General features: G+C 47.5%; 1 protein-coding gene across 1 annotated transcript; it reads right to left on the bottom strand.

Annotated features, from left to right (window-relative positions):
• Positions 1 to 5258: 5258 nt before the first annotated feature.
• LOC146354977 (uncharacterized) lies at positions 5259 to 8649 on the bottom strand. The gene is made up of 3 exons (XM_084840300.1): positions 8469 to 8649; positions 7402 to 7790; positions 5259 to 6193 (listed from the first exon to the last, which is right to left on the bottom strand). Exons 2-3 carry the CDS (start codon positions 7784 to 7786, stop codon positions 6093 to 6095), a joined length of 486 nt encoding a protein of 161 aa, XP_084696426.1. The 5' UTR covers positions 7787 to 7790; positions 8469 to 8649; the 3' UTR covers positions 5259 to 6092.
• Between the last annotated feature and the right edge of the window lie 19145 nt (positions 8650 to 27794).

Raw genomic sequence — 27794 nt, 5'->3', positions numbered from 1 at the left:
AATTCTCCACCACCACCCCACCACCCCCCGGGATGGGACTTACCTTTGGCAAATGTCCCTCCCGGCGGCAGGTCCCGGTGGCGTTTCGGCGGTGTTTCATCAGGGGCGGGGGCGGCAGCCGGTCTTCTGACCAGCTGCCGCCGCCGCCATTACAAAGTAAAGTAAAAAAAAAAAAAGTGATAGGCTACGTAACGATTAACGTAGCCTATCATGGCTAGATTTCCAAAGTCAGCCGTGATAGGCTACGTTAATCGTTATGTAGCCTATCACGGGAGACTTTGGAGAAAAAAAAGAAGCGCATACGCAAATTTGCGTTCCTTATTTGGTCCCGGTAGTCTACGTAAAGATTTACATAGACTACGGCGAAAATAAGGGCAACGCAAATAGCGTGGGCCCCATCGGGCGCCGCCATTTGCGTACGCGCTTTTCTTTTTTTTTCCAAAGTCACCTGTGATAGGCTACGTAACGATTAACATAGCCTATCACAGCTGACTTTGGAAATCTAGCCACAATAGACTGCGTAAATCATTACGTAGCCTATCATGGGGTTTTGGGGTTTTTTTCACTTTTTCTTTCGCGGCTGGGGAGACAGGGCGCTTCTCCCCGGCCTGAATTTCGGCCAGGCGAGGCGGGGCGCCTCCCCCCCCAGCCTGAATTTCGGGGGGAGAAGCGAAGCACCTCCCCCCCAACGCGAAGCAAGCTGTGGGACCAGGTAAGTCCCTTTCGTACATCCCTAGTGCATATCACATACATGTAAACTGGACGCATACCAGAGGGATCTTTTCACATAGAACTCTCAGGGCTTAGGAAAACCCAAAAGCTGAGGGAGTCAAGAGAGAGACCACAACAAGGTCTTTGAAAGCAATTCCTTGGTTTATGAAAGAATTTAAAATGAATTAAAAGCACACATCAAGAGAATTAGAACTATACATACATTTGGGGAATCAAAATCATACTAACATTCAGAGGGGTAAAGTTACACATATACAGTCGATAGCAAAGTACACTGGGATGCATAGAAAACTCTCTGTGTGTGTAGTAGGGATGTACGCTGTTGCATAGTCCGCCACACACAGTCGGGCAGCGCAACTGGACTCTGCATGTGAGTTATTATAAAGCTCCGTCACATATCACCAGCGCTTTGGGCTCTGCCCAGGCCAGATAGGGACTGCTTGTTTGGACAAAGCTCTGAGGGACACCTCAGTGTGACCACACTCACAATTATATCATTCTGCCTCATTGTCCCTCAGAACTCTGGCTCACATTAGCAGCAGTATCATCATCCCAGGGGTCCTCTTCATCACTTGATGACTGCTCTACTCTGCTGACAGCTGGTGGTGGTGGAGGGAGGTGCTGCTCGGGAATACATCCGTATGAAGGCAAGGGTGGAGACATGTTCTGGTGTGAGTCTGCTTCAGCGGGTGGTGACAATGTTGCCAGTGGTGGAGAAAAGCCTTTCAGAGGACACACTCGAGGGAGGGCAAGATATATGCCAAATGGCTACTTTGGTCAGATTTGGCCAAACGCCACGTTTTGTCTCCCAGTATAGGAGAGGATCACTCTCTGGGCTGCTCTGCATTCCTGAGAAACTCCCTCTGGCATAAGCTTCCAGTTCCTGGATAGCCACATCATAAGCTGATCCTTTCCTGGCTGCTTTGGCACATTGCCCCTGCCTGCTCCCGCTTACACTGAACTCCACTGCCATTGAGGAGTACAAGTAGAACTTTCGACAAGATGCCCCTGTGTCTGTATGTTGTGTTGGTGGTGCAGCTGCTGTGGCGTCATCATCGCCCCTCCTGCTGGTGATGGTGCTACTGCTGCAGATATTATCTCCAGGGGAGGTAGTAGTCCTACTAGCCATACTCTTCCCCAGCTCCTTCTCATCCAGCACATCTCTCTGGCAGCACTCCATGACTTTCTCTGTCAAATAGGTTTTTAGACTTTGGAAGTCAGGGTTCTGGTTTGGCAGCACCACCCTTGTTGTGCTATCCTGGAACCATGGATCAAGGAATGCAGCAGCAACGTATTTCATGTCCCCCCTCATCGAAGTGATGTGTTTGTTGGTGCCCAGCTCCTGCAGAAGGAATTCAGCAAGCCTAACTGCAGAATTGGGGACTTGACTACCTACAGCACTGGTGCGCTCACAAAGCTCAGCATGGCGTTTTCTCAGCATAGAGATTATAGGCTCTATAATCTTCAGCACAGGTAGAACTTGGCCCAGTGTGGCATAGTCTGCACTCAGTAGCGTTGTGCATTCATCGAATATGTTTAAAATGTCCACCAGATCTTGCATCCAGAGCCACTGCTAGGGATGTATGAAAGTCCCTTACCTTTGACGAAAGTTGATTTGCGGTGGGGGGGAGGCGCTCCGTCCCTCCCCCTGAAATTCTGGCCGGGGGGGAGGCACCCCGTCCCTCCCCCCCAAAATTCTGGCCGGGGGGGAGGCGCCCCATCCCTCCCGCCACGAATCCTGTTTTGCCGGGACTGCAAATGGCGGCGGCTGTAGCCGCCACCATTTGCGTCCCTGCAGTCAGCCATGATAGGCTACGTAAATGTTTACGTAGCCTATCACATTTTTTTGGTGTTGTTTTTTTTACTGGAAATGGCGGCGGCGGCAGCCAGTCGGAAGACTGGCCGCCGCAGCCGCCGCTGCCAGGGACATTCACACAAGGTAAGTCCCGTCCCGGCGGGGGGCAGACCGTTTTGCCACCGATTTCGGGGGGCCAAATGCGCTGGCATTCGGCCTCCCCGAGATTTGTGGCGAAATTCTCTGACATCCCTAGGTGTGACAAAAAAAATTGGAGTGGTGTTGTTTCTCAGTAATGTAGTTGTTTATAGCTGATCTCTGCTCACAGAGTCTCTGAAGCATATGCAATGTGCTGTTCCAGCGTGTGCACACATACAAAATGAATTTGTGTTCTGGAAGGCCACGGCTACGTTGGATAGGGTTGGCGGAGAATTTCTCCCCGAAACTTTGGGGGGCCAAGCACTAACGTGTTCGGCCCACCGAACAAATTTCGGGGAGAGATCCTCCGAACCCCCCCCCGCACCCCCCCCCCCGGGATGGAACTTACCTTCACCGAATGTCCCTCCCGGTGGCTGGTCCGGCCGGCGGTTCGGCAGGTGTTCGAGTGAGGCGGGAGCGGCAGCCGGTCTTCCGACCGGCTGCCGCCGCCACCATTGCAATGAAAGAAAGAAAAAACACCCCCTGATAGGCTACATAATGATTCACGTAGCCTATCACGGCTAGATTTGCAAAGTCAGCCGTGATAGGCTACGTCAATCGTCACGTAGCCTATCACAGGTGACTTTAAAAAAAAAGTGTGTACGGATAATGGCGGCCCCATAGGGAGCCGCCATTCCCCTTCCTTATTTGGTCGCCGTAGTCTACGTAAACATTTACGTAGACTACAGCGACTAAATAAGGAACGCGAATGGCGGCTCCCTATGGGGGCCGCCATTAGCGTACGTGCTTTTTTTTTTTTTTTTAAGTCACCCGTGATAGGCTACGTGACGATTGATGTAGCCTATCACCGCTGACTTTGCAGATCTAGCCGTGATAGGCTATGTGAATTGTCACGTAGCCTATCAGGGGGCTTTTTTTTTTTTTAACTTTTGCGTTCGCGGCCGGGCGAGGCGGGAAGCCTCCCCCCCGGCCTGAATTTCGGCTGGGGCGAGGCGGGAAGCCTCCCCCCCGGCCTGAATTTCGGCCGGGGCGAGGCGGGAAGCCTCCCCCCCCAGCCTGAACTTCGCGGGGGGACCAGCGAAGCGCCTCCCCCCCACCGCGAACGTCCTTCGAGGACAGGTAAGTGACTTTCGTCCACCCCTAACGTTGGATGGCGCCGATTGCCTCCATTGCTGAGCAGGACTGCCTGAAGTGGGTGCAAATGGATCGGGCCACCTTAAGTAGCTTACCTATTTTAGGAGATGCATTGCTCAATCTGGAACGCACCACAAGGTTCAAACAGTGCGCAACGCACTGAACGTGGTTTAGCCGTGTGATGCGGGCTGCTTTTAGGTAGTTGGAGGCATTGTCTGTTGCTACACAGCCCACTGTTAGATTTAAGGGGGCCAACCAGGACTGAACAACACCACTGATGCTACTGCTGAAGTTTTCTGCTGTGTGTGTCCCTGAGAGCATTGTGAGGGCCAATGTCGCTGTTCTCCGAGTCAGTCAGCTGCTCGCAGTGATGGATACCCATTGCGCGGTGACACACAGATAAGACTTTGTTTGGTTACTTGTCCATGTGTCACTCATTAAATGTACACTTCCTCCAACTGCACATTTCAAATCCTGGTGGAGTACCCTTCTGATCTCAGAAGCCAGGGCTGGAATGGCAATGCCACTAATGTAGTGACAAGAGGGGACATCCCACCAAGGGCACAATCTCTTCATGAAGCGCACAAAGACATCATCTTCCACCAGGGAGAAGGGAAGCATACATTTTGCAATGAGCTCTGTCATGTCCTGATTCAACCTTCATGCCGGGACGCTGTCAGAGGTAGGGATGGCGGAGAATTTCTCCCCGAAACTTCGGGGGGCCGAGCGCCAATGTGTTCGGCCCCCCGAACAAGTTTCGGGGAGAAATCCTCCGCACCCCCCCCGCACCCCGCACCCCCCCGGGACGGGCCTTACCTTCCCTGAATGTCCCTCCCGGCGGCGGGTCCGGCTGGCGGTTCGTCCGGTGTTCGAGCGGGGCGGGAGCGGCAGCCGGTCTTTCGACCGGCTGCTGCCCCCGCCGATGCAATCAAAGAAAAAAAAAAAAACGTCCCCTGATAGGCTACGTGACGATTCACGTAGCCTATCACGGCTAGATTTGCAAAGTCAGCCATGATAGGCTACGTGAATCGTCACGTAGCCTATCACGGGTGACTTTAAAAAAAAAAAAGTGTGTACGGATAATGGCGGCCCCCATAGGGAGCCGCCATTCGCGTTCCTTATTTGGTCGCTGTAGTCTACGTAAATCTTTACGTAGACTACGGCGAAAATAAGGGCAACGCTATTTGCATTGCCCTTATTTTCACCGTAGTCTACGTAAACATTTACGTAGACTACAGCAACTAAATAAGGAACGCGAATGGCGGCTCCCTATGGGGGCCGCCATTCGCGTACGCGCTTTTTTTTTTTTTAAGTCACCCGTGATAGGCTACGTGACGATTCACGTAGCCTATCACGGCTGACTTTCCAGATCTAGCCATGATAGGCTACGTGAATCGTCACGTAGCCTATCAGGGGACTTTTTTTTTTTTTTTTTTTTACTTTCGTGTTCGCGGCAGGGCGAGGCGGGAAGCCTCCTCCCCGGCCTGAATTTCGGCCGGGCGAGGCGGGAAGCCTCCCCCCCTGGCCTGAACTTCGTGGGGGGAGCAGCGAAGCGCTCCCCCCCACCGCGAACAAGCTGCGAGAAAAGGTAAGTGACTTTCGTCCACCCCTAGTCAGAGGGGAATTTCTGTGTCAGCGTGAGGCATTTCTCCATTGACGCCTGCCTCTTAGCGAAGCTGCCTTCTGTGCCCTTCTCACCCAGACCACTTTGCGTGAGGTCTTTGGAAGATGAGGCAAAGAAGGTGGTACTGTTCTTTTTGGATGGTTGTGGCTTCCCATTGCTATCTTTGGGCACAAGAAGCGCATGATGCACCTCCATGTGTCGCCTCATGGCAGACATGCCCAGTCGTCCACAGCCCCCTTCTTTTCCTAGCCACACACGGCTTCTACAAATATCGCAAAGCATGACATAGCGGTCGTTCTCTGCATATTTGAAGAAGTGCCACACATAGGACCTCACCCTGCCACCACCATTTCTTCTTTGGGGAATGGGGATATCGGTTCCAGATGAGGTGGCATCGGGAGCTGCACGTTTCTGCTCATCTGTGGATGGTGTTGTTGTTGGTGTTGTTGATGGCGCTGACCAGTGCTTAGCAGGGGATGTTTGTTCCTGAGGTTTGAGATTGCTCCCAAAGAATCCAGAAGCCTGGAAGTGGAAAACAGAGTCAGACCCAGTCTCAGCAGGGACACTGATATAGAAGGGCTCCTCATCATCTTCGCTGTCCGGATCACTGATGACACTAAGTCCTCTGGCCTTTTCTTCAAAATCACATTAGCTGCCACCCACGAGGTGATTATCAGCAGGCAGCTGTGGACCTGGTTCACCTGTCCCACTTCTGCTGTCTGATGCAGGGAGGACGGTTGTGGGCATCTCTGTAAAGATTCAAAATAGATAGAAGCAGAGTTTCATGAGAAATGCAACTTTTACACATGAGTAATAGCCAAGAGAATAAAACTGTGTACTTGTAGAAATCTATGAAACATAGCTTGGAATTGCGATCAATCAACATGACACAAGGTGCAGATGTAAGCTAGTACTGCACTAGCTAGCACTGCGAAAATACACGACACAAGGTGCAAAAAAATGTACTGTACAGACTTCAAAACTCCATGAGAGTTATCTAAATGTGTCCTCATTAGTGAAAGTCTGAAAAGCATGGGGTAGGAGATATCTGGCTCCCCTACAAGGTCCAGTCCTTTGCATCAGCTCTATTATACCACTGTGTGGGACTCAGCACCTACAGGGCTGGCCCAAAACGTTTTGCTTCCTGAGGCAAAGGATAAAATGGCACCCCTCCATCCTACATAGAGCGATAGCTGAATCTTACTTGAACAGTGACAATGGGAGAGCCTCTTCCACCACACCAGAGGACAACAAGCTGGCTGAGGAGGTTCAAGGCAGTCTGAGGAGCACCCACAGTTCTGTGCCCCAACACCTCGCTGCTACCTAATGATAGGGCTGGTCCTGAGCAAATACTTGGCAAATCCCACTGCCTTTTTCCGGGGTGCATTTGTGGTCCCCCGGGATTAGTGCCTGATTAGTTGGCCCTCTTTTAAAAACCATCCTCAGAAATGTAATTGCTTAATCAATTCACACTGCAGCTCTAGTTAAAAGAGATCAAGGCCAAACAAGACAGCAAACTATAATGAATGGCTTTGGAAACAAAGCAAGGAGAACAAAACACTGAAGTGTTTTCCCACTGAAAAGGTGTATCGTTTGAGAAAGTATTGCAGTTCTTTTAAAGGGTTGGGGTTTTCTTTAGTACTGGCGTACCATATAACATTTAAATAATATGAAATATGTTCACAGCAGTAAATATGAATGAATGTAAAGCAGTCATGTATGTTTTGTCATGTTGAAGAAGAAGATCCTTCCCCAAATGGTTCCCTCCAAAGGTTTCGGACTTCAACTCCCATCAGGCCCAGCCGGCATGACCAATGGTCAAGAATGCTGGGAGTTGTAGCCCAAAACATCTGGAAGGCTGCAGGTTGCAGAAGGCTAATGTAGGGACTATTCAAATATTCGAAGATATTTATTTGTATCCAGATATTTACAAGCACCTGTGATGACAGAGTCTTACCAGATTCATCCTTTGGAATGACGTAGACATCTTGACTTTCATTCTGCCGCTGTAGAGTCTCCTTGGGAACATTTTCATCCGCTTTGGAGACACTGCCCTTCCGCTCACCATCCATGAACTTTCTTCCTCTTCCTCTGGAGTTGTGGCCATCTGTGCCTGTGCCACTTTCTGTAGCAGAAATTGGTGGTGTGCGCTGCTTACGGGTGCGGGGTGGACTGGGGCTTGGGCTGCTGTCGCTGCTGGTCACACCTTGGGCTTCCTCCTCTTCCATCTCATTCTTAAAATACCACTGGAATGCAACCTCAGCGGTGTATGTTCTCGCCGGGCATCCACGCCTCTTTTGAGTGCTGGATTGACTACGGGTTCCTCTTTTCTCCATGTTCATGTCTCTGGGCAGAAGGAGACATAAATGCATGTGGCAAAGCTGAAACCATGTGAACAGCCTACAATTGCAGATCTGGTGCAGTGTAGAAGTAGTTATCCACCAATCCAGCCATCCACTGCTAACTAAATAGGGGCATATTGTACAGCAGATTAGGCTGAAAAGCCCAGGATGGAGGATGTAGTCCATCCATGCGGCCTGAAAAACACAAGCCTACAGTACACACAGGATGCTGGAGGATGGAGTCCTTCCCAGCAGGCCTAACAAAGGCTGCTGGAGGATGCCTTCCCACTTCCTCCCGCCCCAACCCACTCAGAAACACTAAGTACATAGGGGCACATGGAGTTGAAAAGCACTTGGATTAATCCTGGAAAGCCCAAGAGAATGAAGGATGGAGTCCTTCCCGGCAGGCCTAACAAAGGCTGCTGGAGGATGCCTTCCCAGTTCCCAGTTCCCCCTGCCCCAACCCACTCAGAAACACTAAGTACATAGGGGCACATGGAGTTGAAAAGCACATGTATCAATCCTGGAAAGCCCAGGAGGATGGAGGATGGAGTCCTTCCTGTCAGGCCTAACAAAGGCTGATGGAGGGTGCCTTCCCAGTTCCCCCTGATCCTCCAACCCACCCCAAAATCACTAAGCATAGGGGCACATTCAGGTAAAGTAAACATATGAAAGACCATACCTTCAGTGTAATAAAGGTTGAACTGCAGTGCCATAGAATGGGGGGGGGGGGACAGAAACACACTCCTTGCAGCTGCTGGAGATGGACACTCTGTCTGAAGCAGCACCTCTGGTCTCTAGTCTGGAGTCTGGACTGGAGCAACTGAGGCTGCTGGACACACCGCCATCCTATGTGTGAAGGTGGGATAAATGGTCGATGAGTTCCCTCCCCTCAATGACGTTATCTTCCTGGGGGGGTGGGGGGTGGCCTGGAGGGATCTTGCTCACCTGACCTCACCTGACCTGAACCTGACCTCACCTTCACACACAGACAATAAAAAAAAAGATGAGGCTACGTGCAGTTCGTGACTCAGCCTCAGGCAGGCTACATGCAATTCGTGACCCCGTCCCTCCCAGCGAAAGAAAGCCACGTCATAGCAGGAAACTGCATATTTATTAAATAGTTTTGTAAAATCCCTTTTGCCATCTTTTGTCCCGATTTGCAAAGTTTCCTTCGTAAATACCAGGAGTGCACGAAAGCCACTTACCTGGTCTCGCAGCTTTTCACGGTGGGGGGGAGGCACTTCGCTGCTCTCCCCCCGAAGTTCAGGCCGGGGGGGAGGCTTCCCACCTCGCCCAGCCGAAATTCAGGCTGGGGAGGAGGCGCCTCGCCTCGCCCGGCCGCAAAATAAAAAGTTAAAAAAAAAAAACGCCCCCGTGATAGGCTACGTGACGATTCACATAGCCTATCACGGCTAGATTGCAAAGTCAGCCATGATAGGCTACGTAAATCGTCACGTAGCCTATCACGGGTGACTTAAAAAAAAAAAAAAGCGCGTACGCAAATGGCGGCCCCCATAGGGAGCCGCCATTCGCGTTCCTTATTTGGTCGCTGTAGTCTATGTAAATCTTTACGTAGACTACAGCGAAAATAAGGGCAATGCAAATAGTAGACTACAGCGACCAAATAAGGAACGTATCTTTACGTAGACTACAGCGACCAAATAAGGAACGTGAATGGCGGCTCCCTATGGGGGCCGCCATTAGCCGTATGCGCTTTTTTTTTTTTTAAGTCACCCGTGATAGGCTACGTGACGATTTACGTAGCCTATCACGGCTGACTTTGCAAATCTAGCCATGATAGGCTACGTTAATCGTCACGTAGCCTATCACGGGGGCGTGTTGTTGTTTTTTTACTTTTATTGGAATGGCGGCGGCGGCAGCCGGTCAAAAGATCGGCTGCCGCCCCCGCCCCTGACGAAGACGCGACGAACCGCCACCGGGACCCGCCGCCGGGAGGGACATTCGGGAAAGGTAAGTCCCGTCCCGGGGGGGGGGGTGCGGGGTGCGGGGGGTGCGGAGAATTTCTCCCCAAAACTTCTTCGGGGGGCCGAACGTATTGGCGCTCGGCCCCCCGAAGTTTCGGGGAGAAATTCTTCGCCAACCCTAGTAAATATCTTCGTAAAATTTTTGGCAGGGGAAAAAAAAAAGGTCCGCATGAGCTCTGGTTCGAGTAGACCAGGGCGCCTCATTCCGGGGGAGGGTTGCACGGACCGGATGTGTCTGAATTCGGTCCCATTTGACTTTCGAGCAGATTTCTCTGACATCCCTACATGTGCGTGTAAGCATTCTCAATTACAGGCCCTAAGGAAGGAATTTATTTCTCGAATGTGTTGGGCCCAGTAAAAAGTTTTTTCCAGGCACTTTAGAATATCTTCTCTCCTGTTTTAAGATGTATTAGTTCCTTCCTCTCTTGCTGTTTCCTCAGTTCTGTCTAAACAAACCATTATGCAAAAGAGCTTATGTTTTGGATGCAAATTGGGAAGGAAAACGATGAGATAAGGCTACTCAGTTGTCCCAGCATAGTGTCAACTTACCAGATACTTGGGGGGGGGGGGAGAGAGGAACTGTGGAGTTACATTACAAATAGAGGTTTGTCACAGTCCTTCCTCAACATGAAGTTTTATTTTATTTATTTTATTTATTGCATTTATACCCCTCCTTTTTTCCTCTTGCAAGGAACCCAAGGCGGCTTACATTAACCTCCTCTCCATTTTATCCTCACAACAACAACCCTGTGAGGTGGGTTGGGCTGAGAGTCTATGACTGGCCCAAAGTCACACAGTGAGCTTCAATGGCTGAGTGGGGACTAGAACCCAGATCTCCTGGCTCCTAGTCCAACACTCTAGCCACTATACTGCACTGGCTCAGTTGGCCCAAAAGCTTTAGATATAATGTACTAGAAAGATATTTTGTACTAGAAAGACCTAGGTACTTTGTACTAGATCTTCTTAGTATAAAGAGAGAGTATATATAAGATGTCCTTTTGATGTTACCTGACCCCAAATAGCCCAGGAGATAACCATTTTGGGCAACCCTTTCCTGTGTTCAGTTTTTGGATACTTTATTTTTATTGGGTTGGATCCTGATTTAGTCATCGATAGTCATGGCTTTCAATGGGTTTACTTCATCGATGTAGACCCATTGAAATCATTAATCATTAAATGGGACTGCTCTAGGTGTGATTAAGTCTGGATCCAACCCGTTGGATTTGTGACCCATTCCATGACTGTGGTGCATGTTTTGTTTGCATTACCTATCCTTGTCATATAAGATGAGACATTTACATGCATGAATCCAATCAGATTCGTTCTCTCTCACATGCACACCATTTGTTGAATGGTCACTGCTGCAGTAAATTTTCTCATGAATAATAAAGAAGGACATTAATACAGTGCTGGCCATGCAGATCAGTGCTCCTAGCTTTGCAGCTGAAAATAGAGGGTTTGTACTGCTTTTATTTCAGCTGCTGGGAAATAGTGCTGTAGATAGCCCTGGAGTGGCACTTCCTTCAAGCCAAGTGCCCTCAACAGTTGCCTGAGCTGTCCCTACATCCAGCCCTGTCTGACTCCCTGGGCAAGGAGGCTTCTGGACTGTTCTGTTACTTCAGTGTCCCAGCTAGAACTGCCTACAATCCTGTGCTCCAGCCAGCAGGGTGGTGTTGTAAGGAGAAAAGACTCAGTGCCTGATCTGTAGGACTCTCAGTATGACCTCCTTCCAAATGTAGAGGAAGAGGTTTAGCTCATCCATAAAATGATGCCAGTAGTTTCACTGAAGATTTGACAATGTCCTGACTTGGGAAATGTAAAAGAATCGTCAGAAGTAATCACATCACTCACTGGTTGGTGATTTGAATTGGATTAAGTGCTTTCATTTCAGCGTGTTCAGCATTGTAGAATAATGGGCTCTAAAGTGCAAAAAAGCCACCACCCCCTCTCCCAAATCTTAACAGTGGAGCTTTGTCAATGTTTCCTTCTGAGCTTATTTGATTATTTCAATAAGCATTGCTGGTAGAATTAGCTAGGGAGGAACAGATGTACAATTTTCATTTCTCGAATTTCTCTCACAGGATTAGCCAAGAACATTATTTTAATTACAATTTTAGTTGGAAAAAGAACACATGCATAAACAGATCTTGAGGTGTAGGGATACAGCCGAGAATATATCCTTCCCCCATACATATATGTGCACATGGTACAATTAAATTATACCAGCTCAATCCTTGGAATCACGGCTGGATAAAATACTTCAGTCATTGAAGAAACTAGCGTCTGTTTGGACTAGTTAATAGAATGCTGGGCTAGTTCATGAAAGGCCTTGGTTCATCCCACCTTAGAATTGGATCTTAGTATTCACTAGGGATGGCAGAGAATTCTGCCATGGATCTCAGTGAGGCCGAATGCCAGTGCATTCGGCCCCCTGAAATCTGTGTCGGAATGGCCTGCCACCCTCCCCCCCGCGGATCCCCCCCCCAGGACGAGACTTACCTGGGGCGGATCTTCCGGGCGGTGGCGGCTCCGGTGGCGGCTCTGGCAGCGGCTCCGGCGGCGGCTGGTCTTTCAACCGGCTGCCACCGCCACCATTTCCAGTCTTGGTAAAAAAAAAAGACGTGATAGGCTACATAAAGATTTATGTAGCCTATCATGGCTGGGTGAGTTTAAAAAAAAAACAACCTGCGTAAGCTAAACAGCTAAAATTTTGCTGTTTTAGCCTACGTAAAGATTTACGTAGGCTAAAATGGGGAATCAAAAAGGGACGCAAATAGCGCCCGCTATGCTATTTGCATTCCCCTTTATTTTCACCGTCATAGTCTACATAAATATTTACGTAGATTCAGACGATGAAAAAGAAGGAACGCAAATGGCGGCGGCTGTAGCCATCGCCATTTGCATACACGGGTTTTTGTTTTGTTTTTTACCCAGAGCCCTCCGCGGCCATAAATCCGTCTGCGGACGGCTCTGGCCTGGCTGGGCTTGGCCGGCTGCTCGGTGGAGCTGCCGCAGAGCACAGCTGGCCATTCGAGGATTCCAGGGGGGAGGAACGGAGCGCCTCCCCCCGTTGAGGATTCCAGGGGGAGGGACGGAACGCCTCCCGCCCACCATCAACATAATCCGCGAACAGGTAAGTAACTTTTGTACATCCCTAGTATTCACCTCAAATCTGTAAGGAAACAAGCTTCCATGCATACATTGTTTTGCTGGACCTGCTCTGTATGTGCATCCAGATGTAAGCCATCCAATACAATCTCTCACTTGTACGATGAATGGGAATGCGCATGCCCACTCATCTTGTAATGTTCAACTGCCATCTCAGGCTACTAGTGACAGACAACTATCCACCATACACACCAAGGCAGATTCCTGTCTACCAAGCTTAATTGCATTCTGATCAATGGGGTTCTTAAAGACTTTTACTCTTTCCTTTACCTGGCACCCTGCTGTACTTGATAACCTAGATTAGCTGGGGGTGTAATTCCTCCAACTTTTCAGCCAGGACTAAATCCATCAAGATTTGTTGCAGAGGAGTACAAGTATGTTGGCTCTTTGTACATGTATCAGCTGTGCTTTGTATATTTATTGGCATCACCCTGAGACCTTGGCTAAAGAATCCATTTTGTTCTGGGAAGTCAGCCAGAACAGAGGCTTGGGGGGTTTCCAGTAATTAGGCCACTCCTGAAAAAGCCTAACCTGGGAAGATGTTAACAACTATACACCAGTAGCCAACATCCCCTTCCTGGGCAAGGCAGTTGAGTGGGTGGCTGCCAGTCAACCTAAGACACTCTTGAAGGAAATGGATTATCTAGATACATTTCAACTGGGCTTCAGTTGGGATGACCTTTGCTGAGAGAGGGAGAAGGGGAGGGAGACCCTGTTAATTCCCTTGGGTTTCTAGGTGGCTTTTGATACCATTGACCATGGTACCCTTCTGGATAGGTTGCGTGGGTTGGGAGTTGGAGGCACTGCATTGCAATAGTTCCACTGCTGCTTGGATGGCCAATTCCAAAAGGTGGTGTTGGGGAATTATTGCTCTGTGCCTTGGCAGCTATGCAATGAGATTCTACTGGTTTCTGTTCTATTCCCCATGCTGTTCAACATCTAAATGAAACTGCTGGGAGAGGTTATTCAGAGGTGTGGGCTGAGATATCATCAATATGTGGGTGACACCCAGCTCTACCTCTCTTTCTCATCAAACCCAAGTGAGGCAGTGGCTGCTCTGAATCAGTGTGTGGGCATGGTAATGGACTGGATGAGGGCCAATAAGCTGAAACTCAATCCAGACAAGATGGAGTTATTGTTAGTGGGTGGTTCGTCTGCCTGGCCAGGTGATGTTCAACCTGTTCTGGAGGGAGTTGCACTCTCCCTAAAGGATCAGGTTCATAGTTTTCTTGAACCCAGAACTGTCACTTGAGACACAGGTGAATTCAGTGGCATGGAACGCTTTTTATCAGCTTAGGCTGGTACACCAACTACACCCTTATCTGGACAGAGATCGCCTAGCCACAGTTATCCATGCTCTGGTAACTTCTCGTCTGGATTACAGCAGTATGTTATATGTGGGATTGTCTTTGAAAACAGTCTGGAAACTTCAGGTGGTCCAAAACAGGGCAGCAAGAGTGTTAACAGGGACTGGCCAATGTGCTCATATTATGCTAGTACTTCTCCATCTGCACTGACTGCCAGTCCATTTCTGGGGCCAAGTGTTGCTATTAAGTTTGTAAGCCCTAAACAGCTTGAGGCCAAGTTATGTGAAGCATCACTCCTCTCCTACCTGCCCATACCCTAAGATAGGCTTCAGAGGCCCTTCTCTGGGAGCCCCTGCCAAATGAACTGAGGTGGGTGGCTACTAACGAGAGGGCCTTTTCTGTTGTAGCATCCCAGTTGTGGAATGACCTCCTCAGAGAAGCTCACCTGGTGCCTACATTGTGGTCTTTTGGGTGCCAGGTGAAAACTTCATTTTCCCAGACATTTCAGTCTTTCAGCTTGTGTTATTTTAAAATCAGTTACTATATTTTAAATCTTTACACTGTTTGTGGTTTTTATTTTGGTTTTATACTGTAATTTTAAACATTTAAGGTTTATATTATGTTTTATCATGCTGTGTTTCATGGTTTTATTTGTTGTGAATCACCCATTGGGCAGTATAGAAATGTAATAAATTTAGATAGATAGATAGATAGATAGATAGATAGATAGATAGATAGATAGATGATAGACAGATAGATAGATGATAGTTTTTCTGAGTTACAGGAAATCCATGGGAAGGAATAGTTGTTTATGGGATTAAAATTCAAATCCTTCTCTGCCTCCTTGGTGTAGAGGTGCATCATAGACTTCTGTGGTCATGGGTTTCATTTGTTCCCAACTAAAGACCAGTTCATGGCAGCCTTGGCTATATTCTTATAGGAAAACCTAACCAGAAACTTAGGAGGCACAAATGATTCAGAAATGCTAGACAGAACAATCTCTCTGGCTTGTCCCAGCAGGCAATGCACATCTGGGCTGTTTTGTGAGCATCTGATGGTATGGGGGGAGCAGAAAAAGACAGTGGAACCTCATTCTAGGGTTAAATCATGAGTAGCAGACAATAGCTACATACCACCTGGCTACCTCAAAATGCAGGCTGGTCAGCCCATGCTGACAACTGAAAGCAGTATGTTCCTAACTATGTGACAAATTCTGACGTCTCTCAGAGGATGTGGGGAGGACAAAGAAATTAAAGGTTGGAAGGCTCTTTACTGATGTATAAAGCACTGTCTACATCAGAAATCATCATGGACAGATGTCTCACCAGGCTTTTCTCAAAAGCATGCAATGAAGCAGCTTCCCTAGATTGCTTAAGTCGCATATTCTATTGCAGAATTCCTAATGTTATGAGAAAGCTTTTGTTAATATTTAAAATAGCAAATGCGTTTAGCTGTTGCACCACAAACAAGTCCATCCATAGTTAGGCAAGTGGGAGAGAACATGTAGTTCCAACTTAAGGGCTATTTAAAGGAAGACCCAAACTAACCATTGCCAGCAGTGCTGTAATAGTACATTTTGAACTGCAAAAGCTCCTTATGACATCACCTGTAGCTGCACCCATAAGAAGAATCTATAGTTATGACCCTACACCACCCACCCCATCCCGGTGGATATATTGTAGTTGTATACTACTTTTCTGTTATTATACTCAAATGGCACCCTGCTTAAAAACTTTATCATAAAACACAGAGATCCAAACCAAACAATCTATTAATAAACTCTTACAATTACGTTTATGGGCCATGACTGTAATCCTATGCACAGTTACATGGGAATAAGCTCTATTGAACTCAGTGGTGCTTACTTCTAACAGCATAGGTTTATTATATATTGTTAAATTTATACCCCAACTTTTTTCCTCTTGCAAGGAACCTATTGCAGCTTACATGGTCCTTCTCCTCTCCATTTATCCTCATAATAACCTACCCTGTGTGAGGTAGGTTGGGCTGAGAGTCAGTGATTGGCCCAAAATCACCCTGTGAGCTTCATGGCTGAGTGGGGACTAGAACCCAGATCTCCCAACTGCCAGTCCAACACTCTCATCACTACACCACACTGGCTCTCAGCGTAGGTTCCACTTCTAAAATGCGCTGAGCCTGAACAAAATATTTTCAGCCAGCTGAAAGGCAACCCTTAGCTTTTAATAAGAAATACAGACAAGTGTTACCATTTGATTTAAACTGCTAACGTGAAGCAGCAACACCCTCAAAGAAAAGCAAACAAGTGTCTAGCCTTTGCTGGATTATTTTCCTCATTCTCCAATATCCTCTATGCTTATTTGTCACAAATAATAGACAAACATGAGAGCCTGGTGGAGAGGAGGAGGCCCATGCCAGGACAAGTGTAAGTGACTCTGGCAGATGACATCATCACTCCTGCTCTGCAAAAAGTCCCAAATCTCTGCTCCCCTTCCACTACATCCCTGATTACATGTACCATCAATTTATGCACCCGCAGGGCCACTCTTAATCTTATTCAAACACCAGTGGCTTTGTCCTATGAGGGGAGCCACCAAGCCTCTTTTGTTCCACAGATGTGCTGTGCAAATGCTGGGAACCAAAATCAAATCTGTAGGAAGGATCAATTCCCAATAGTGATGTTGCTAAAGTTCACAATTTCCTGGTTCAGAACACAACATTTGGTGATTCTAAGTTCTGCAGCTTGCTACACCTTCATGGGATACTACCTGAGCCCTGTCCTGAACACTTTCTGTTCCAGGTCATGTCAGGCAAAGCAGAAGTCAAGGCAGGATCTTGCATAGCACACTGCAGGAAGCCCTGGCTGGAGTATTCTCCTCCTGTGAAGAGCTGCTGTCCCAGCAAAAGTTAGTAGTTAACTGAGTCCTTAAGAAGGGTGGTAGAGCCTGGTTTTTCATTGGCCCCAGCCCTGCTGGATGCTGACTGTGCTTCTTAAAGGGCTGTTGTCTGTTTCTGTTCTCATGATCCTGCATGGCTGAGAGGGAGGAGAAGTTGCAAGGGAGCCAGCCAGATGATGGGACACCTATGTCCTCAGGCTGGGAAGAGATAGAAGGGGATGCTGAGGGCTCTCCCAGAAGTGTGGTGACCTATGAACCATCTGAGTCCTCCTTGGGGTAACGAGGAGGCTCAGAACCAGGGAACATGACAAACCTGATGTAGATAACCATTCTGTGGTGGATAGTTGAAACTGAGCCTGCTGGCACTGCCCCCATAGGTTGGAGGTAATGTCTACACAGGGACCTGTACACAGCAATGCACGTAGTCTCCATAAACACAATCCATATCCTTGAAAAATTAAAATAGAGTAGACATTGTGTTGTTGTGTATGAGCAGAGGCTCCTTATGCAGCCATTTATGAGGTCAAGGGTGGACAGCTTGAATGCAGAAAAGGAGCTGGGCCAGCAGGTGCAACCTCAACCCTCCGCCACCACATGTACAGCCTGTACATGGACTGACCACCAGCAGAGGGCTTTGGTTATTATTGTTGCTATATTTATCCTATTAACACGCTTTGCTAACGTGCTTATGGTTCTGACTTTAGAACTGTGGTATACTGATGTGAGTGGTGAGATGCCTGGGCATAAAATGAATGACTCTAAATTTATTTCAACCAGAAGATTACTGATTTGCAAATGAAATCCTGATGGGGGGGGGGTGCATGTAGATTTTGTTTCTAGGCTTGGGCTGTTTGTTTGTTTGTTTGTTTATTTATTTCATTTCTATACCGCCCAATAGCCGAAGCTCTCTTTGTGTATCTTAGCCCAAATTATTTAAATCCCCCTTTAGAGTAGCATAAGTTGTCCTTTGGGGAATCTTGAATTAGAAATCCTGTTACTTGTTTAAATTGTCAGGAAGTGTGTCAGCTCTTATTTACAGTACAGCAGTAGTAGAGAGATATTAATTTAGGTAGCAAATAAAATCAGGCAATGAATTGACTATTCATGTAAAAAACCCTCTAAATTATATGTACAGCTTTAGCATAATGAAAACAGATTTTTTTCCCATTAAACATTGGTAAATCTCTACCTGATCTCAGTGTTGCATCTTACCTTTTCACAAAGCTATTTGCATATTTTAATAGTTTATTTCTTTGCACGGTGTTGTGTAAATAATAATAACATAATTAGTATTGGTTTCATTTTTTTTTTTTTAAGATATCCTTTATTTCCCAGCCATCACAAATTACTTTCAGTTGCTGTATAGAAATAGCACAATAGCATACAACCCTCCCAGCTGAAAGGAAAAGTGAAAATTCACTGGTCAGAAATTTTGGTGGGAAGAATATTAATATTTGAAGTTTGAAATATTTGAATATTTCAAATATTTGAATATTCAAAATTTATGGGAATGTTTAGTGGCACAGATGCGGTTACAGACCGGGCTTTTAAGGGCAATGTCAACTGCCTAAATGTCTGGGATTAGAAAAGAGGGACTGCAGGCTGCTGGCCACAGGCTCCATGTTCCAGCATGTGCCACTACCTACACCACTCATTGCAAACCTGATGAGATCACCAGTCATGGCAATGGAACGCTTCCTTCCCATTGCTGCAGGAGTGCGCTGGCCATGCTGCCTCACAATGTCAGGTAGATGTGGGGTAGAGCATGGTCACTGGGAATAGCCTTGGATGGTTGGGCATAGCTGGTGAAGGAGAAGATGGGACATCTTCGCCCATTCCTCTTCTGGGCTAGAGCCGCCCAAAGAAGAGACAGAGTAAGGCAGCTCTCTGTCCTCATAAGTGATTGCCAGTCCAGATGCCAAGTGGAGAGAATAGTACTGGCCAGAAGAGGCATGGTGCCAACCAGAACCCTGACCCCACCTCATTATGTGGGATGGCATGACTGTCTAAAATGGGTACCTGCTGAAGAAAGCCCCCATATTTTCTTGCTGTATCTCTTCCACCTTCCCACTAGGTAAGGTGACAGTACTATTTAGGGTGGCCATTTTTGAACTGCCAAAAAAAGAGGCTATCCAACATCCAAACAGAGGACAAAAGAAGATAAAATTAGCATAAACTAGTAATTTGTATGTATAGAGGCACATTTAAAAATAATTACTAGAATTTAAATTTCAAGAAGGCAAGCCAATTAGTAATTTGATTAATTTGTACCTCACCCCAGAATCTAATAATGACTCTCATCCCACCAAGGCTTAGTGATACCTATCATATCATACTTATCTTCCCATATTAGAATTTAAAGTAGTTCATCCTCTTTATTTTCCATGCTCCGTGCATTAGTAGGTAGACGTGGTAGGCCAAGGGAGTTGTATATTCCCAGTTTCCCTGCTGCATTTACCTGAAAATTACCAGGCACCATTTCTACTGCCTTGCTTTCTCCTTTGTCATAACAGTCACATATGTTCTTGTCCCCAGTGCTTCAGTACTTAGCTTGGAGCTGTTGCATCCCTCCCCTGCAGGATTTAGATTTAAACCCTCTTGATTAGGTTTTGGAGGCTCCTGCCAAACATGTCGTTCCTAGTTGAGGTGTATCCCATCTCCTTCCAGGAGTCCTTCATTTTGGTAAATAGGCCATGGTCAAAGAAACTACTTTTCCAAATGACGACATCTCTATAGAGCTAGGGTGGGCAGCCAGTGGCCCTCAGGGGGCTTCCCTGCAGTCATGGGTGCCTTAGGGCACCCAGCACCCCAAAGCCCCCTGTCTGCACATCTCCTACTCCCCCTCCCCTTGGGGGCTTAAAATATACTTTTTGTCATTGTAACACACTGATTTCTATGGTTTTTCTCTGAAGAATAATATTACTGAGAGGGAAAGCACAGAGTATGGAGGCCTGAGGATTTCTGAGGGCTTTACTTCAGTGTTTTGAAGTCTAAGAGTTTGACTTTAGCTGCCCTGAGTGCTGTTTTTCTTGGTAGAAGGGTGGGGTAAAAATCAAATCACTCAGTCAATCAATCTATCAGTAATGCTTGAGAGGGATACAAATGGTGTTTGGGGAAGGCACTTTGATGTTCACCCAGCAATAGACTTAGCCTTTGTTGCAATAGCTTGAGGTTCATTAAAAGCTTTTTCATTCTCAGTTGTGTTTTCTCCTTTCTGCTAGAGTAACAATCAACACTTTTTTCAGGACATCAGGATTCAGTGCCATTCTAGATGAATGAACTAATCAGATGGGACAGGCAGGCTAATTATAAATGAGAGCTCTTCTATTTATTCCCAAGTATCTTGCTAATCAAGAGTAATGGAAAAGAAAATATACAGAAATTGCACGAGTCATGAGGTTTGGAGAGTATATATATATGAATGATGTTTTTACAGGGTCTTTAAATCTTGATATTATAATTCCTTTGGGAAGTTTCTTCCCATCACCATTTTTTCTCAGAAAAGGAAATATTGCAAATTGTTTTAATGATAAAATTAGTAGTCATTATCTGGAGACCAAGCAATGTTTATTGTTTGTCTGTCAGCTCCCATTGACATATTACTCAAAGAGATTGTGAGAAACAAACTGCTAGAGAAACAAATGAAAGCTCTGTTGTGGCAGGTGATGTAACAAGTCAAAGTTTTAAGCCAAACTGGAATACAGTGGAGCTGTATTTATTTCAGCAGGCAGGAGGCCACAAACCCATTGCAGATTGAGTAGTGCAGCTCAACAGGTATAATATGTACAAAGTGTAAACCAATTAGCATGTTGCTATATAAAGAACAGATACTGAGACCTAAGTAATGAAGAGTTTCATCTTTCCAAAGCTCAGGGAGACAATCTTATAATTCCTGGGGCATCTTTCTCATCTCCCTTTTGCGGCTATTGCTGCAAGTTCTAAATTTGTCAAGCTTCTACCTGCAAGGCAACTTGCTGCTGATCATGCGGAAGTTATTTCATTTATGAAACACATATTTCTAGTAAATACTGTACATACATTCACCATAGCAGTGGATCTGTATCCAGGGGTAGGCTGGGGGAAGGCTGCCCCCTTAATTTCTTTCTGTCCTCCCACCTATTTATTTATTTTTTTTTGCAAACAAACAATTAAAAAACAGTTTACAATTTTGTCTTTAAAAGGCCTGCAAACCAGATGAAGTGACCTCCACTACTTTTTTGGCACCCCCTCCAGAATGTTTAGGCTAGTTATGGACCTGCACAGAGGTAAGCTTAAACTAGGACTCCTTCTGCAAATCACCTATGAAAGTGAGGAATGCTTTTCCCAGCCGATCTCATGTGTCTCTGTATGGCATCCAACCCTTGGAGAGATAAAGCATGAGAAGGGAGCTTGGCCAGCTCCCTACCATTGGTAGGGAGGGTGTAGCAGCTAGAGTGTTGGACTGGGAGCCGGGAGATCCGGGTTCTAGTCCCCACTTGGCCATGGAAGCTCACTGGGTGACTTTGGGCCAGTCACAGATTCTCAGCCCAACTTACCTCACAGGGTTGTTGTTGTGAGGCTAAAATGGAGAGGAAGAGAGTTATGTATGCCATCTTGGGTTTCTTAAAGAGGAAGAATGGCGGGATATAAATGTAATCAATCAATCAATCAATCAATAGCTTAGATAATGAGTACCCATTCACCTGATTTTGGGCAGTGCAGGGTTATCTTGCTCATGGGCATGAGTAGGGATTCCTAAGTTGGCCAGAGGATGGGAGTTTTTTCAACGACTCTGCACTCCTGCCTCATACAATCATCAGGCCAAGCTACATGTTACGCTTAATCCTGCAGCTTCACCTTCCCATTTTATTTAAGTAATTACAGGTGTGCATGTTTGTAGGTATTTGGGGGGAGTTGTAGAAGGCAGGAAAGAGGTTTATCCCTTCCCTCCTTAGCTGTGCCACCCTGAAAATTGCCCCTGCATGGCTAGAAATATGCATTTAAAAATTCCATTTGGTACCAGTGTTAACTATTTTTCTAATGTTCCTAGCCATGCTGGGAGGGATTGGGCAGCGGGGGGGGGGGGAAGGGGGCAGAGAGCTAGAGAGATAACCTCCCTGTGCACTGTGCCAATGAAAATTAGGGGTGTACGGAACTCACCTTCAAGTCCGCCGGGGGGGTCCTCGGGGAGGGAGGCAATCCATTCCTCCCCCTGGAATCCTGCCCAGCTGGCTCCGCTCCGTGGTGAGTCCATGGAGCTGCCAGCTGGGCCCGTCTGCTGATGCCCAGCCTGTCTTTGACGCCGGCATAGCGGACGCCATTTGTGTCCGAAGACAGGAAGGAGCAGACAAGACAGACAGCAGCAGGCGGCCAACAAAAGGTAGGATCCAGCCCTGTGCGGATTCCCCCGGGTGGTGGAGGTTAGTCTTTCGATCCGCCATGGACTCTGGGGGGCCGGATTCTTAGAATCCGGCCTCATTGGAGTCCATGGCGGAATTCTCCGCCATCCCTGGTGAAAATCATCACATGCACACAGCCTGTAATTACTTAAAGGAAATTGGAAGGTGAAGCTGCACACTACTCATTAGGAATAATGTGTTGCTTGGCCCATAGAATCATGGAGTTGGAAGGGTCCTCAAAGCGTTGCCCTTATTTTCGCTGTAGTCTATGTAATCTTTACGTAGACTACAGCGACCAAATAAGGAACGTGAATGGCGGCTCCCTATGGGGGCTGCCATTAGCCGTACGCGCTTTTTTTTTTTTTTTAAGTCACCCGTGATAGGCTACGTGTCGATTTACGTAGCCTATCACGGCTGACTTTGCAAATCTAGCCGTGATAGGCTACGTTAATCATCACGTAGCCTATCACAGGGGCGTTTTTGTTTTTTTTTCTTTTCTTGGAATGGCGGCGGCAGCAGCCGGTCGAAAGACCGGCTGCCGCTCCCACCCCGCACGAACACCCGCCGAACTGCCGGCCGGACCCGCCGCCGGGAGGGACATTCGGCAAAGGTAAGTCCCGTCCCGGGGGGGCTGCAGGGGGCGGAGGGGTGGAGAATTTCTCCCCGAAACTTGTTCGGGGGGCCGAACACGTTGGCGCTCGGCCCCCCGAAGTTTCGGGGAGAAATTCTCCGCCATCCCTAATTCCGCCACAGACTCCAACGAGGCTGGATTCTTTAGAATCCGGCCTCCCGGAGTCCATGGAACAGAGCAATCCCCCCCGCCATCCCACGAAATTTCCACGGGACGGACCTTATCTTTTGTCAGCTGTCCGGTCTGTCCACTGCCCCAGTCTGTGACTGCAAATGGCTGCCCCAGTCTGTGGCCAGCATTTGCCTCCCTACTTTAGCCATGGTAGGCTACGTAAGTATTTACATAGCCTATCACAGCAAAGAGCAGGCCATTTGCGTCCCTGCTCTTTGCAGTGATAGGCTACATAAATATATACGTAGCCTATCATGGCTAACCCAGGGCTAACCCAGGGATTCAAATGGCGGCCGCTATGGCGGCCGCCATTTGCGGCCACAGCCCAGCAGCGGACAGTCCGGCTGCGGGCGGGCCCAGCCGGCAGCTTCATGGGCTCACTGTGGCTCCACACCAGCTGGAGAGGTTTCCAAGGGGGAGGGACAGATCACCTCCCCCCCCCAGCGGACGGCCCCACCGGAACGGGGTGAGTAATCCATGCAGCCCTACTGTAATGTGCTCTACATGGGGTTTACCCTTGAAGACATTTCGGAAGTTGCAGCTGGTACAGAAACGTGCCGCCGTGGCTCGCCTGATTAAAGGCAGCTGCCAGCGAGATCACATCACTCCAGTGCTGAAGGAGTTGCACTGGTTACCAGTTGTTTTCCGGGCCAAATGTGGTTGTTCAGGCAGGCATTTGGGGTGGGTTAGGGTATTTTTAGAAATATGGTGCTTTTATTGTGGAGTTTTATTGTTTTAAACTGTTTTATTATATACTTTGTGCATCGCCCAGAGTAGCTGTTTGACCGGCCAGATGGGCGATCAATCAATCAATCCATCAATATTATCTCTTCTTCAGGCTAAACATTCTCAAGTTGTGCAACACTTGAAGGTGTTCCTCACATGGAGCTGGTGCCATGAGGGACATTGCCCCTTCTAACCCTGCTAAAGTGGAAAGACACATGGGTGGGTTTCCAGCCATGCCATCCAGGACGCTGATCAGTAGAGGCTATATCTCAGCCACATGTTTCACTGCTTTGCTGCCAAGGATTGATAGATAGGGATCCCTTTCCCAAACCCTAATATAGCCTTCCCCAACTTGGTTCTCTGGTTCCCCAGTTCCTATCATCCATGCTGGCTGGGGCTGGTGGGAGTTTTAGTTCAAAATACCTGGACGGTACTAGGGTGGAGCTGGCCTCAACTTGGCACTCTGAGTGGAAGGGGCAGAAAGCTTGCTGGGCTTGGACCTTGGAGGCCATGGCCTCTCCTCCCTCTGCTCTCCCAGGTGCACTAAGTGAGCAGATGAGGGGACAGGCCTTCCAGGGTGCACAAATGGGATCGGTGGTGCTGCCAGTGTGTATGATGCAGTCCGTTGAGGTGCTGGGAAAGAATGGGGATGGGAGAAGCAATGATTTGGGGGCTTGCCAAAATTCTCTAAAATGCCTCACTCCCACTTTAATTTTTGATCATGAGGGGGCGGGGGTGCTCGTTGGAATGGGAAAAGTGCACGGTTTGGATGGGGAGAATGTGTATTTCTGTATGCGTTTATCAAATGTCTGCAGCTTTCCTCGACTGATTAAAGCATAAACATTTTAATTTTTGTCTATTTTTTTCAACCACAATTATAATTTTCGCTAATTTGCAACATTTTCTCCAAAGAATGCTGTTGCTTGCACTCATGTTTGGGATTGTGAACATGACATTTTTGGATGATTTGCAAACATAAACAAAATTATCATACACCCCTAGGGAAGAATGAGGGATGGGTGCAGGACAGATGGGGATGAGTAGGGAGGGATGAGTAGGGGGGAAGGCAATAAGGCAAATTGGGTTGCTACCTGATACAACTGCCCACCAGGCAAAATAGCAGAGGGTGAGATGGTCTGTGGGTTACTGGGTAGGGGGTGAGCCAAAAGCTTTTGTTGGCCCATACAGTGCAGTGCTGTTGGTCCATGCAGTGCTGCTCCTGATTGGTTCAGGCATATCTGGGTGTAGGGGCTAGGGATGTTGTGGACGCCCAATAGGGTCCAGGAGTCCAGCAGGCTCCTACCCACACCCATGCCCCAAGCCATGCCTACCAATCCCATGCCCCCACTACCCCCCCATGCACTGAGCCACTGGCACTCATTCGAGACCTGTCCGCGCGCAAACACCACGAGCATCATTTCGCAAAAAAATGGTGATCGTGAATATGCACCCATCTAGTTGTACAAAAAATGGCACTGTGAATGGCCCATATATCCAAGATTACAGGAGTAAATGGTCCATTTATGCCTGTAATCTTGCATATATGGGCCATTCACTGTGCCATTTTGCATACAACAAGATGTGTGCATATTCATGATTGCCCTTTGGCAGGCGGGGCAAAATGGTGATCGCTGTGCTCGTGGATGGGTCCCGGGTGAGTGCTGGCAGCTCAGTGAGCAGCAGGGAGCTCAAGCATGGAACTAGGGGTGTGCAACTGAGCAGGAGCTGTGCAGGAGCTGGGTGGGCATCCAGAGAACCAGGATGGGGGGGGCACCTGTCCATCTCTAGTGGTGGAGACTGGGGTGTGGCATGTGGGGCATGAGGTAAGTGCCTCATAGTGTGTGACTGCTGCCCGTCTTTTTGCTGTGTCTGAGTGAGAATGGCTCAGTGGAGCTTCAGTATGTATTCAAGTCCTAGAGACTCTCTGTCCCTTTTGCCAGTTTTGTCAAGCATGCGGAAAGTAAGTGGGGGCATGTTTCCCGCCTTGCCCCTGGTCTGGCTCAAATTTTTATCTCCTGGTTTCCAACCCCATGCCCTATGGGGCAAGCCATGGGCAGCTGTTGTGGTCAGTATGTAGCTGGGACTACTCTTGTTGTGTGTCATCTGGCCCTTCCCTTTGGCAGTTTTCCTTCTCGGGTTGGTCTTAAACACTTATCTCAGGTGGGCTGTCTGTGCTCTTTGCAGACCCCCTGCCCAGGGAGCGATGTGGATGCTGTGTTGTGCATCTTCTTTCCACCACCCCCTATTGTGTGTGCTGTGATTCTAAAACAGTGGATGTGGGAAGCACAAGGGGGTTTGAACCCTCACCTGTTGGCAACTAGCAATAGTGGTTAGTTATGAGAAAGGCTGAGCCACCATTCGTATGCAGAATGGCAGCTTGGCGAAGGAGCGGGCAGCTGCATGCATGCCCGACTCAGCACGTGCCATATCGGGCAAGCACAGGGTCCACGGAATGGCATCTGGGGGGCCAGGCCGGCAAGAAATTGCCAGGCTTTGAGCACCAACTGGTCACCCGTTCCATCCATAGGAAGAGCAGCCTTTCTACCAGAACAGTGGTAGCATATCTCCAGTCCTGGCATAATCTGAGATTGCTCTGTTAGGCATCTAATTCATCAACTAATTCTTTAACTTGATCCCTGTGAAGCCTGGAAGCTTGTCAAATCACTTTCACTTTGGTGACCAGATAAATGATATCAACATACTGAATGGCATTTTGTTTTATTGTTATGGCTCTTATTAAGGTTGAAAGCAATCATTTTGATCAATACTATCTGTCAACTGAAAATCAGAGTATTAATTTACAAAAAATGTTTATGTAGTATATCCTTTTACCAAAGTATGAGTGCTTTTTCATTTGTGGTAACTTACTTTTTACCATTTTGATTCACACAAATGTCAATTTTTCAGCTGCTTACTTTATCCTTGTTGATGCAAGATTGCCTTAGGGTTCCATATGTTACAAAACTCACTTCAAAAGACATGAAAATGATGAATTTAGAGTTAGCTAAACAAATTTACTGTGCTCATGAAAATTATTTACTTCAAGGGATTCCTTGGATATGAGAAAAAATAAAATAGGCATTCAAATGGCTAGATATTCAGTCACATAAGTCATGGCCCACTTACTGTGGAGCAAATCTAGTTAAGTTTAGTAGGACACCTCTTGAATAAATGAACTGTAGATTACAGCCAGTGTACAAAAACAAAATCCAGATTGTTTGGGGAGAAAAGCTTCTGCTTCTAAATCCTTTGATGACTACTGCTATAGCAATTTATCTTACTATCTTTGTAAGACAAAAGAAAGTCCAGAAATAAGATTCCTTGCTGAAATACTAATCTTTCAACTGCTGTCCTTTAGGTCCATATGCATGAGTGACAGAGGATCTACTTAAACCAAATGACTATGTGTTCCAGGACACAGTCTGAAGGAGCATGATGTAGCAATCATGCTGAAGCTAAGCAGGTCTGTATCTATTTAGTACCTGGATAATAGAATGACTGGAACCTGTAATGTTGTGTAAATGGCCCCTTTATGGAAAAACCCGAGCCACCATTTTGCATAAAAATGGCAGCTTGCTGAGGGGACGGCAACCACCAAGTGCTCACAGACCATGTGGCGGCTTAGCCAGTGGGTCCAGTAAGTGTGGCGGCTTAGCAAGCAGTGTCTAGGAGGCCAAGTGAGGAGAATGTCCACTGGACTCCACCCCCCTCTTGGACTCCCATGACATCCGTAATTGTTAGCGATAGGAAATCTCTATCTAGA

This window comes from Heloderma suspectum, chromosome 2 (genome assembly GCF_057233095.1).
Source record: "Heloderma suspectum isolate Gila_16-S chromosome 2, 16-S_ref, whole genome shotgun sequence".
NCBI lineage: Eukaryota > Metazoa > Chordata > Lepidosauria > Squamata > Helodermatidae > Heloderma > Heloderma suspectum.
Note: the sequence above shows the minus strand (reverse complement) of the source record. Positions and strands in the feature narration are given on the sequence as shown.

What these genes read in the sequence shown, in the direction of transcription:
- LOC146354977 (XM_084840300.1), bottom strand. Translation starts at nt 7,786, where the DNA reads ATGAACATGGAGAAAAGAGGAACCCGTAGTCAATCCAGCACTCAAAAG. An exon ending in CATTCCAAAGGATGAATCTG is followed by an intron (nt 6,194 to 7,401) that starts GTAAGACTCTGT and finishes GAATCTTTACAG; the next exon opens with AGATGCCCACAACCGTCCTC.